General features: G+C 34.2%; 1 protein-coding gene across 2 annotated transcripts; it reads right to left on the reverse strand.

Moving 5' to 3' along the window:
- Nucleotides 1-235: 235 nt before the first annotated feature.
- On the reverse strand, nucleotides 236-12,101 carry LOC137820565 (Melibiase family protein). 2 transcript variants are annotated; one of them, XM_068624707.1, is made up of 15 exons: nucleotides 11,703-12,101; nucleotides 11,431-11,489; nucleotides 10,804-10,860; nucleotides 10,686-10,720; nucleotides 10,205-10,308; nucleotides 10,003-10,075; nucleotides 8,984-9,042; nucleotides 8,844-8,909; nucleotides 8,672-8,755; nucleotides 7,682-7,746; nucleotides 7,515-7,597; nucleotides 7,098-7,188; nucleotides 6,536-6,594; nucleotides 743-883; nucleotides 236-545 (listed from the first exon to the last, which is right to left on the reverse strand). In XM_068624707.1, exons 1-15 carry the CDS (start codon nucleotides 11,915-11,917, stop codon nucleotides 435-437), a joined length of 1,302 nt encoding a protein of 433 aa, XP_068480808.1. In that variant the 5' UTR covers nucleotides 11,918-12,101; the 3' UTR covers nucleotides 236-434. The 2 variants fall into 2 exon arrangements, with proteins under 2 accessions (XP_068480808.1, XP_068480809.1); XM_068624708.2 differs by lacking the exon at nucleotides 10,804-10,860 and having other exon boundaries at nucleotides 11,703-12,075.
- Between the last annotated feature and the right edge of the window lie 1,306 nt (nucleotides 12,102-13,407).

The following is a 13,407-nucleotide window of genomic DNA, read 5'->3' on the forward strand; positions in this document are numbered from 1 at the left end:
CGACCATTTGTTATGCCCTTTGTTCATTGTTAATCTGCTAGGTTCATGGGTTAAGGAGTTGAAAAACATAAAGACTTTTTTCTACTGAAATTCACATTGAAAATCAAAATAAAAAATCATTAATAATAGTTCTAACAGAAACTTTCATCATAAATCCATTGAAAGGAACTTTTAGGACAGAAATGATGTGATGAGGATGAATGAGTAGGTACCCAAGAATCTTGTACACAATGTATTTGAGATGTAAACCCAAGATATCAAATTATTCTAAGTGGTTTATGTCTGAGTTCAACCAACAAATAATGCAACAGAAGAGAAGAGAAAAGAAGAAAAGAAAACGAACATAGGTTCCCTTTCATGAAAGCAGCGAATCCAAACTGGACATGACTAGTGCTATACAGATGGAACATGAACATGAGTGTATGAAGTATGAGCTACTCTACAGAGTGAGAAACTATAAATGGAGTGAAAATGTACAGTTGACAGTCGTGGATATCAACTCGAGCACTGAATGATGATACTGCATCTCCAGTTACTAACTTGTGCTGCAAGATAATAAGGAGCAAAAAACACATAATATGCTCTTATATAGGAAAAACAACAGTAGTAAGGGATTTTTTTTCAAAAAAATAGGGAAGGTATACTAAAATAAATAAATAGAAGCTCTAGCATGAGACACAGAACCAATAAGATCATATAGAAAGACCGACTTAAGCAGTTTCATGCAACTAGGCCAGCTTACCTGCCACAGATCCCTCACAGAAACATGAACCCCAGATTCAAGCCCAAGTGCTTCCCATGAAGCTGTTATAGTAGCAACTTCTGAGCACCGATTCCAGAGAGCAACAACCAATCGATTTCCTGACAAAGGACCAGCCCAAACCTGTAAAGATGTAAAAGTGAAGTCCAAATTTAGCATATAGTAGCATATTCGGATCATATAGTCAAATTCAAATTCAATATGCTGATAAAAAATAAAAAAAAGTCAAATTCAATATATCAGAATACGGCATAGCAGTAGCCTTATCGCTCTTGATTCGTTTTTCTAAGAAGTTCATCTCCAAACAAGTGAAGTTCCAAAGATAATGATCATGAGATACACGGAGAAATTTGTTATAGGACAAAGCTAGTTTGGCATACACTGTTCTGTTCTCCTGTTGGTATGAAGCTGTATAGGCTGTTATGAGAATGAAAAAACATAGAAAAAACTTCAATTGTAATTCCTGAATTCTTTCTCTTAACTCAATACAAATCGGAATCCATTCTTCCACTGGAATTCCCTTCGTTTCCTAAATTCTTCGAGTGACCTTAAGCTCCTAAAATTAACTACATCAGTGGTATCAACTGGGCACCTTCCTATCAAGAGTATGGCAGAAGCAACACGTAGTCAAGCCGCGTTACGTTAAGACCGTCTCGAAGCAAGATTGGAAGCAAGATTCATGGAGATAATGATCTCCATGAGATAGACGCTAGACTCTGCTGTGGCAGAACGCGTTCAAGAATGTTTCAAGACTCATCTTGCTGGCCCAGATTTCCAACCGGCACAACCACACAGATTGGCCCGAATCGAATTTCCTCGTTTTAATGGTGATGACGTGAAGCAACAATGGATTTACCGTTGCAAAACTTACTTTGCCATTGACGGTACGGCTGAGGAGGTCAAAAACAAAGCTCGCCATTGTTCAAATCTTGAAGGCAAAGCTTCACAATGGCACACATCTTGGTGAAATCTTTTTCCCTGGACAACCTCCCTGTTAGGACAGAATTTAAGCCAGTGTTGACAGAATGATTCAGAGTTATTTACAATGACCCAATTGGTTGCTGAATATCAAGAAAAATTTGAATCCGTGGTTTCTAGATTACACCTATCCAAAGAATATAAAATTAGATGTTTCTTGAGTGGGTTAAAACATGACATTCAGATGATGGTTCGAATGTTCCAGCCGACCACCTTTTTGAAAGCAGCACAGCTGGCAAAGTTATATGAATCTGCGGCAACATCTGGCTCTCCACCTAAACAATTCTTGAAGTTTCCCAAGAACAGTGTTGTAACCAAGCCACTCCTATCTCTTCCTTCTCCCATCAAAGGGGATTTTACATCTACTGAAAATCGAACCCAACTCAATCCGCAACTCTACAGAAGCCTCACACCTGCTTTTATGAGTGAAAGAAGATCTAAGGGTCTTTGTTATTTCTGTGATGAACCTTTTACGCTTGCACATGCTCTAACCCACAAAAAGTTAGAAATTCATGTGTTAGAAGTCAATGATGATCGGTCATCAGATTTGGAGGAGGAGGATTCACCTCAAAATTTTCTCACGGATCCTGGACAGTCACTGGACCCTCACATTTTTGTTCATGTTCTTACGGGTGTTGCAAATTTTTAAACTATGAGAGTAACGGGGTATTTCAAGAAACGACCAATCCACATCCTTATTGACAGTGGCAACACTCACAATTTTCTTGATGTCCAATTGAAAAGTTACGGGGTGATATTACTTAGAACTTTGAAAAGTTGATTATGCAGTTTTCGGTTAAAGGAAGAAAGTTTGTATTGCGTGGGTCTTCTAAAGAAGGACTGAAAACTGTACGAAGAAAACAGCTGGAGAAAACAATTGATTCGGGTGTTCATATCTCTATGCTTCATGTATGTGCTGCATAAGATGTTACACTGCTGCATTCTTAACAACTCATGCTTCTTCCAGTCCAGAGATTGCACACATAAGATGTTACACTGCTGCAATTCCAAGATATCTTTTTCGAGCCAACCACCTTGCCACCAATGCTCCAACAACATTTCAAGGGTTAATGAATGTGGTATTTAGCAAATTCTTAAGGAAATTTCTGTTAGTATTTTTTTATGATATCTTGATTTACAGTGTAGCATTGGAAGATCATGTGATTCATCTAGAACAAGTGCCGATGACTATGCGACAACAATCTCTATTTGAAAAAAAATCTAAATGCTATTTTGGAGTGGAACAAGTAGAATACTTGGATCACATGATTTCTAAACAAGGAGTAGCCACTAATCCAAAAAAGATCATGGCTGTACAGCAGTGGCCAATGCTCAAAACAATTAAACAGTTGCGTGGATTCCTTGGGCTAGCAGGTTATTACAGAAGATTTGTGAAAGGATATGGAACTTTTGCTAGACCCTTAACAAATATGCTAAAAAAAAATAGTTTTTGTTAGTCTGCAGAAGCTAAAGCTGCCTTTCAGGATCAAAAAGCTAGTTTGGTAAGTGCACCCGTTGCTTTACCAATTTTTTCTAAACCATTTGTTGTTGAGGTGGATGCTTCAGGTACAGGTATTGGGGCTGTTTTAATGCAGGAACACCATCCTATAGCCTTTATTAGCCGTGCCTTGAATTTACATCAACAATCTCTTTCCACTTATGAAAAAGAATTGTTAGCCTTAGTTTTTGCAGTACAAAAGTGGAGACATTATTTGCTTTCTTCTCACTTCATTATAAAAACAGATCATAGAAGTCTCCAGTACATATTGAGTCAACCATTGACCACACCCTTCCAGCATAAATGGTGGTTGGTCAAACTCATGGAGTTTGATTTCTCTATTGAATTCAAACAGGGTCATACAAATGTGGCTGCAGATGCTTTATCCAGGAAGGATATAGTGGAAAATATGGCTATCACTACACTTATTCCTAAAGTGACTTAATGGACATAATTATATTATCATAGCAGCAGGACATATTCTTAAAACAACTCATACAGGATATCCAATCTATGGAAGCCACTCATAGACATTATACATGGCACCAAGGTATTCTGCGCAGAAAAGGCCGACTAGTAGTGGGCAAAGATGCTGAGTTGAGAAGGGATATTCTTCTTTGGTTACATTCTTTTGCTGTGGGTGGCCTTTTAGGTAAAGATGCTATAAAAAAACTGCAAGCTGTCTTTTATTGGAAATGAATGACAAAAGATTGACATCTTTTGTTATGAGGTGTGAAATCTGTCAACAATGCAAATATGATGCAGCTGCGTCTCCAGGACTGTTGCAACCTTTACCTATACCTGGAAGATTTGGCAGCATATTTACAATGGATGTTATAGAAGGACTGCCTTCTTCAAATGGTAAAATATGTCATTTATGTGGTTGTGGATAGGTTGAGCAAATTGGCCCACCTAATGTCCTTAAGTCATCCTTATTCTGCTGCTGAAGTAGCCCAATCTTTTCTTGATAATGTGTTTAAATTGCATGGGTTTCTTGACTCTATTACTAGTGATAGAGATGCAGTTTTTGTGAGTCAATTATGGATGGATTTAATGGTTTTTCAAGGTGTGCAGGTTCAATTGTCTACTGCATATCATCCACAAACGGATGGCCAAACGGAGATTGTTAATAGATGTTTGGAGACATTTTTGCGATGTATGTGTTCAGATGTTCCTCACGAGTGGTATAAATGGTTATTATTATAAAATAGAACAGACATGAACAAAAGAGAACAAAGATGAACAAGTAAAAGGAAGGCAAGGCAAAGGATATAAGAATAAATATCTCTTCTTTTTTATTCAATGAAATCAAAACAAATAGTCTGAATATATACAAGCAGTACACTCATTCTATGTTTAGCTAAAAAGATAAAGAATCAATCTATAAATACTAGAATCATAACAGACAAAAACAAAATAAAGGTTATTCACCTCTATAAGGAGAAACAATTAAGAATTAGAAAAGACACAATTAATATTAGCATTCTTCTATAACTCTTGTATCCATATTCTTTAATAGTTATCCTTTATAATACTACATACCACACTACCATTAAGTCCAGTCCTTATGAAGTGGTGTATGACCAACAATCGCCCCTTTATCTCCCTTATTTGCCAGGTGAATCAAGAATTGAATTAGTTGATAGAAGATTGCAGAAGAGAGAGGAAGCATTGAAATTTATTAAGTTTCACATGAAAAGGGAGCAGAAAAGGATGAAACAACAAGCGGACAAACACAGGAGTGATAGAACATTTGAAATCGGTGACATGGTTTATGTCAAGTTGCATCCTTATCGCCAAACTTCGGTAGCTTTTCGAAATAACACTCGCACCGAAATACTTTGGTCCTTTACCAATTGACGACAAGATGGTAGCAGTGGCATACACGCTACAACTTCCTTCCCAATCTAAAATTCATAATGTGTTTCATGTTTCGCAACTCAAACGCCATGTGGGGGATACGGTGACTGCGATTTCAATTCCAGAAACTGAAGTGCAGATAAGAGAACCAGAATTAATTCTGGATCACATGACAGTTAAAAGAAAAAAACAGAGCTGTGACTAAAGTCCTTGTCAAATGGAAGCACCAATTGCCTGAAGATGCTACCTGTGAATTCTTTTATGATTTCACGCAAAGATTTCCAGATTTTCATCCTTGAGGACAAGGATTCTTTGAAGGGGAAGGGTTTGTTACAGGACAAAGCTAGTTTGGCAGTTACACAATTTTGTTTTTCTATTCTGTTTTTCTGTTGGTAGGAAGCTGTATAGATAGCTATATAAGGCTGTTATGAGAATGAAAAAACATAGAAAAAACTTCAATAGTAATTCCTGAATTCTTCCTCTTAACTCAATACAATCGGAATCCATTCTTCCATTGGAATTCCCTTTGTTTCCCAAATTCTTCGAGTGACCTTAAGCTCCTAGAATTAACTACATCAAAATTCAGCACCAATAACCATGAACAAACTCATATAAGAGACTATGAAACTACATTCAATCAAGAATCTTAAGACCGTGATATTAAGTTAGAGTTTAATTAAGAGAGAAACATTAAGCTGAAATCGTGTGTTTCTGAGATTTCATGAGTGTTTTATTTATATTGAGAAAAAAAATCAAAATACAATAAATAGAAAAGATTTGATATCCTCTAATAACAAAAATATGATAAAGGAAATAAAAATGTTTCTAATAATACATGTATTCCTTATTTCTATATTTATAACAGATTGGATTAGTTATTGAGATATTGATTTTGTAGTTATTTTTTGTTAAAAATTCAAGTATGAGTCTAAGTCTTGCATTGAGTAAAAATACGAAAGTTGAGCACCAAATAAGGAAGAAGACTCATAAACCCATTGCCTTAAGGTTTTGAATTGAAGGTGGTTTCAATCTCTTATGTGGGTTTAACTCAGGTCTCATTGTTGTTGAATCTTTCTTGTGAATCCTCCCTCAAAAAGATCCAAAAGTGGGCGAATCCCCCTTTAAACACCCATCATTTTTTTTATTTAAGATTATTTCATATTTACGAATTTTATCCTAAACTAAGGTTAACTTGCTTTACCATTTTAGATTGCATTAGACTTTTTCTAACTAATTGAACCCTAGTAATCTGATGAAATCTAATCCAATTAAATCAATATCAGAAGCATGACTACAATGAACCTCTAAAACACCTAACTAATTGAACCCCTAGTAATCTGATGAAATCTAATCCAATTAAATCAACATCAGAAGCATGACTACAATGAACCTCTAAAACAATACATATATTCCTTACAAGGTGGTACAAAATAGTTTACCTGTCCACAACCATCTACTCCAGCAACTTGGACTTTTCTTCCCTGGACTCCAAGTGAGTCTGCAGAGATATAAAATAATCAGTATCTTTACTTAACCTTAGTGACTGAGATAGATGAAAAAATGTACTCCTTCCGATCTTTTATATAAGAAACAAATAATAAATTCACCAAGAACATTAAAAATAGTTAAGTTAATTCTAATTAATAATGTCCTAAATTTTACTTTTATTCCAGAAATACCCTTTGGAGTAATTGGTTTAAGTAGGAGTTACATTAAATCAAGCAACACCTAATTCAAAAAACAATTTTTCCATCAATAAGTGAAACTTGTATTGGTAATAGACCAATAAATACATAAAGAATGTGTATCTGTCTCATAGATTCACAATAAATGAAGGGTACAAAACGAAATTACTAATTAATACATCTTTATTATCTATTTGATTTATAAAGGACGGAAGGAAGTGCCAACTACCACATAACAAAAGAAAGATCATTGTCATCACACACAGAGGGAGTTATGCATCAACTTGTTAACAATAATAGAAAGCAGTGGTGCGACCTTGATTGATGGCAATGACTTCTTCATTGCCCAAAATCTCAAGTGTTTCAGCAGTCAAATTTCTTACATCACAGCCAATCAATAGTGGTGCCTGCACACACATGTTCAAAATTTTGAGCATGTGAAGTTTCAAATATAAAATGTGTGTCTCAGTCTTAGCAAGCTTAGCTTGTCTTTATTCTTTAATCAAAAGAAATTATGGTTAAGCCAAACTGAAAACGAATTCAGACTAGCCCTGTTTTTTATTTTGTTTACACCAGAGTATCAATTTCGCAACTATGCCTGCTATTCTAAGATCTCAAATTGCTAGTTATTTGCGGGGCAGCATATAGAAAAACATGTGATGACAGACTAAATTGAGATGACTAATCTTGCATAGATGTATGCCAGGGAGAAAATATAGGAAGTAAGCAACACCTTCGCTAAAGCCCAGATGCTGAAGTGAGCACGGTATTCCTGGTAAGTCATGCCACCATTTCCAACTTCCAACATATCTGGGTCTGTCCGGTAAAATGAGTTAAGTAGGAATGCTTCTGGTTTTCCTAATATTTTCAATATAATTTCAAGAAAGACAAGATGTTTACCATTCCATCCCCCAGGACCAGCATATGCAGCCCATTTATCATTAAGATCGGCAATGGTTGTCATGCTAAACAAAAAAAAAAGTTAAAAATTATACAACCATGTAAAACAGATAATTTTGGACAGGAATTTTCCGAATTGATCAAATATTAAAACTTTGTATTGAAATGATAGCTAGTGTTTGACGTGGTACCTATGGTTTGCCAAGAAGAACAAATTATGGAATGAGTGTTGTAGTAATAGATATACACAAAATCAAGGGAATGTATTAGATTATTTCATAGGGTCAAACCTCAAACAAAATTGATGGCTGCTGCAGGATAATCCAGATTCCACATTAACAAATGTGATACCTGACTATGTTAATGTCATCTCTATCATCATGATTATTAGTGTTACTTTATGACAAATAGTCATGAGACTCGTGCCAATCACTATTTGCATACACATTCTTAATAGATCTTTCATGAATTCTAGGATCTAAAATAACTGTACGCTAGAGTGCATCTAATTTCTTGAGTCCAGCTACTATGTGACAACAAGATAATATTTGGCTGGGTAGGATTATCTGAGCTTTAAGTGATGAACTCACTGATGTTCTTACTCTTCAAAGACAGAGTATTCACAAGCATGTGAATATTCTTAAACCTTTTCCCTATTCTGCCTGCCAGGAATAGATGGAAAAACACCATCCACCCTTTGCGCTCATTTATCCCCTACACTTTCCCCTTCCTTTCACATGCCTACTCATTGCTACAACCTTATGCAAATTTTCATTCCTACCAAGCCAAGGGATCAAAAAAGGTAACCATTACACCATTAAATATATTCCAATAATCTGTTGGTGTGTGCACAATTCCAATGCAGTATCTAAGGACTGATTTGACCCCACAACTTTTGCTGGTTTAATGCTATTATCTATCGTTAAGCCATGAGCATCACCAATAGAACTTTAAAGGTACCAGTTATAAATCAAAGTCTAAAGCTTTAACCTTGCCCACGAATCATTGATGTCTTCAGTTGTGCGCCAGCTGTTACCTACCTTGTCTGCCCACAAGGCAGGGTTATCAATGCCCCTGCAAAATCAAAAGCAGACCATGAAGAATTCTATCGAGCTAAATGTAACTAAGCTCAGATAACAAAGTACCAAAAATGCTTTATTACCATTCACATAATGAGTAGAAAATTTTACGTCCAGTTGCATTGAGAGCATCACGCATAGGTGGATAACTGGAATAAAAGCAACCACATTGGCTCAATTTAACAACTAATACAAATATGGTGAGACAAAGATGAGAACACACCGTTTTTTGGGAGGGATACCAAGATTGTAACAGTTGTCATACTTCAAATAATCTACACCCTGTTAAAAGGAATTGAGTTAAAATTCCTGATAAGTAAAGAAAAATATAACCAGTAACAATTCCAATTCATGAACAATGTTACTTAAATGTTAAGTTACAAAAGAATGATTTCAAAAGGCAGCTCAAGATACATTACTCGCATAATTTTTCTAAGATGTGTCTACTTTTATTTTGGTTTCGGTAAAGGTATCCTCCTTTAGAGGCAATCCTGATCGAGAGACGGTCAGACACTAAATGTGAACATCTTTCTCAATAGGGATTCAAATCACGGTTCACTACATTGTGGGGACCAGCCCCTTTCTCTGAACCCAACTGCCCTTGGTTCTCGATGCTAATCTTAATCAGTGGTGGATGCACTTCTTCATAAAATATTTGATTGATTGATAGTAGATATATATTATTGCAATTTACATTTCCAGTTAGATATTTGACATATTTTAGGGCAGCCAACTAAACTTTATAGTTAAACACATCAAGCAGTGAGTCTAATTTCTTGTATTACTTGAGAAATTCTGGAGTTGTGCTGTAATTCTAGAATCTAATTGTGCCATATAGACATAATATTTATAACAACAGTATAGGTCATTGCTAAGTTCTGTGAAGACATTTCAACAAACAAATTTCAGTCATATCGATGGATTGAGTACTATTTGATCTAGAACGGCATAATTTTTTCTATTTGTTTTCTGAAAAGCTAGACGCATTCCATTTAATGGAATAATGTCTTATCAAATCCAATTTTGGGTATATGATGATGCTATTAGAAATTCTTATCTAAAGCTTGGTTTTGTTTTGTAAAATGACAAATTAATTCCACAAAAGATATATGAGGCTGAGCTAAACAATTTATATCAGATGTGCTACACATACACAAGGCACATAATAAAATAGAAATGAATAGTATGAATAGTATCTGATACTGTTTCACAAATCATGAAAATGAGATAATAGAATCTAACCCAAGAGGCAAATAAATCTGCATCATCAGTTTCATGGAAAATCGATCCTGGCCGGACTTGACATGTAAAAACCCTAATAACATTAAGATATGTAAAAGTATTAAGCAGGAGATTAGATGATCAGTTAGTCACAATCAACATGAATGAAATTTATTTAAGAATGAATTGTTCAAACATCTGGCTTATTGCAATGTCATCTTACCCAGCATCCGAATATATGCCAAGCTTGAGTCCCTTTCCATGTACATAATCTGCAAGAGCTTTGATTCCAGATGGAAATGTCTTAGGATCAGGAACAAGTTGACCCTGCACTTCCACACCCAAAATAGTAAGGACCAACATATAATAAAGAAAGCTCAAAACAGACTTTTAAACTTTGATACATAACCATTTATTCACATAGAAAATAGGTAGTGCATGTAATCATGAATAAAATACATGCTTCCTGCTTGATTAAACAAATATGCAACTGCAGTGCAAGGTTGGAAGCACAACAATGTATCTTTAAATCATTACATAACAATAACTTTAGGCATGCTATAACAAATACCAATTGAAACAATTTTTCTTCATCCAACTGAACTTCCGGATTGATAACATTAAAAGCCAACAGTTAGGTAAAATAATAGATGATAACCATAAAGTTGATCCAGTAAGATTGAAAGCAACAGAATTTAACTGACCTTCTGATTTCTGCTCACAGCAGACCAGCAATCATCTGCACATTGCAAATTGTGATATCAAATAAGTATAAATACAAGACATGTTAGAATGTTCATTTTGAACAGACAAGAACAGTACCTATGTTGACATATACATAACCTAAATCAGCTAATCCGGTTGATACCAGTGCATCAGCTGGAAGTATAACAAACATATCAGCATTAGTAGAACCGAGAAAAAGATTGAATTACTGATATTGAGTATGAACCATAATGCTTGCAGTGAAACAAAATATGTGGAGATTATAAATGTAAAATTACAATAAAATCATTATACAATGGAATGCAAATTTCACAATTAATAAGTTTTTGTCTTTTTAAATAGTTAATCTATTTCACCAAAAAAGACAGCCATACAGTCAAGAATGCAAAGTTTATTTAGAGTACAGGGAGAACCAAAGACCATGGGGCGAAATCTCCACCCCCTCCAACAACACACACACTCTTTGGGGGACTTATCTAAATTATGGGTGGCCGAAGGATATAAATTTTGATTAGGCTCGCAATTAATTGAAATAAAATCAAGTTAACATATGATTACTTTTCAAAAGGCAAAATAAAGGAAGATTGATGAGAGAGGATCAAATGTTTATATATGAAACTGAGGAGACTAGTAAGATCATAATCCGTGTCAATTCACTGAAGAAATGGAAGTTATTGATACATCTAGAAGTGGTAGGAAAGGAAGAAAGCAAGAAAAAGATACCCGTTTCCTTAATGACCCTTTCACTGATATTGCATGCAAAGAAGTTCCAGCTATTCCATCTGCAGACAAATTAAAACAAACATCAAAGTTAAGACCATCCAAACTATCTGTGTGTGATTGTGATGGTGACCGTGTTTGTGCAGGAGGGTCTTATAGTTTTATCAGTTTGGTGGAAGCAACAGTGAAAAGAAAAACTCGAGGAAAAGTTAACAACTCACACATTTTATTCAACTAAAAAGAAAAGAGTAAGCAAGAGAAAGCGAGAATCGAACCCCATCTGAGGCGTTTTAGCCAATCCATTACTCAGCTGAAGCGGACCGTACTTGGAAGTGTCGTAAACAGAATGAAAGTTTGATCCGAAAATGGGGTTCCCGTAGCTCTGCAAAAGAGGCGCAACTCTCGCTGAAGCCGAAGCAGAGGAAGCAACAAAGAAGAAGAGAATCACCAAGTACACCAAAAAAGTGTATATGAGTTTCTGCTTTGCCATGAGTCAGAGCTCCTTTTGCCTAATACTCAACACACAGTTCTTCAAAGTGATGAAATTTGGAAGTACAAGAATTTTTGCAATAGAAGCAACTGAACAATGTCACTCGAAACAAATCCAAAACATCATTCTAGCCACTGTCGGAAAGAGAAACATTTAACACCATTTGCCACATATTCTATCACTTAAATCTTATTATTTTATTTTAAGGATTTTATATTGCATTTTAAAATGGAAAATGATGCTTTGAGAATTTTGTAGTTATATATAGCTCTTGATCTAATAAATTTAGAAATAAATATATGTAATATTTATAATTAAATAATATGAAAAAATATTAAAACAAATAATATTAAGATTGTAATGTAGTTATATAAAAAATATGAATTATAATGTATCATTACTTTTTAAATCAATCCTTAATGAATGTGAATAGAAGGAATACTTTAAGTTAGGGATAAGAATCTCATCGTAATATTCCAAATGTATAGTTTTCAGTATCTTATTACGTGTCGCTTCTACAATTTTTTAAGATAACTAAATGTGAATTTATATGTTTTTCCATCTGAATTATTTTTTTCCATAATTATTAATCATTTGAGTTATTTTTTATTAGGGTTAGACATTACAGCATTTTTCTACCCTCAAATAAGTTTTTATAAATAATAGGGTCTAGACACTTCTCTTCCTGAGATAGGACCCACAATTAGTAAGATAATCCTTTTGTAATAATATATTTTTCTACTATTTTTAAGATAGTTATCTCCAACGTAGTTTCGTATAAAGGTTGCTTATTGTTAAAACCCATTCTTGACAATTTATTACCAAACAAAAATAGTGTGACATTGTTAGTATAATTAAATTTAGAAATTTGTTTAATTTTGTGGCAACCTAAAATAACATGAGAGATATATAAAATGAATCTAAAAGGTCATATATTAAATTTATATTTATTCGTAGATTTTAATAATATTAAATTAGAGGATTGTATTAATGAAAAGGGAATTTTTTTACCAATAATTTAGGCAACTAATTCATATTTTCAAACTAAAAAATTAACTCACTTACTTTTTTTATCATTTTTTCCTTCACATTCGTGGGTGTATTGATGGATAAAAATACCTTTTACTTCTTATATAAATTTTATCCTCCTTAGAACTTATAGATAAATGCACATGTTGAGGCATGTCTTGCATTAGTATGGGTACACACAAATCATCTCTCAACCTCGTGTAAGTTGAAAGATAGATCGATAACCAATTTGGAATAATATATACTATATGAAAAGTACCGTGATACCAAATAGTTAAAATTTATCTGATTTGTCATGCATAAGATACTTATTTATTTAGTAGTTTTAATTACTTTTAGTGAAGTCTTTTGTGTAATTTTGTAGTTATTTAATAGTTATTTCATTTATTTTATTACTTTTATGTGCAATTGTTTAATTTTGGTTTGTAAAATGAAAGCGATTAATACAATCTTTCAGAAAT

Source organism: Phaseolus vulgaris, chromosome 9 (assembly GCF_051622355.1).
Source record: "Phaseolus vulgaris cultivar YP4 chromosome 9, ASM5162235v1, whole genome shotgun sequence".
Lineage (NCBI taxonomy): Eukaryota > Viridiplantae > Streptophyta > Magnoliopsida > Fabales > Fabaceae > Phaseolus > Phaseolus vulgaris.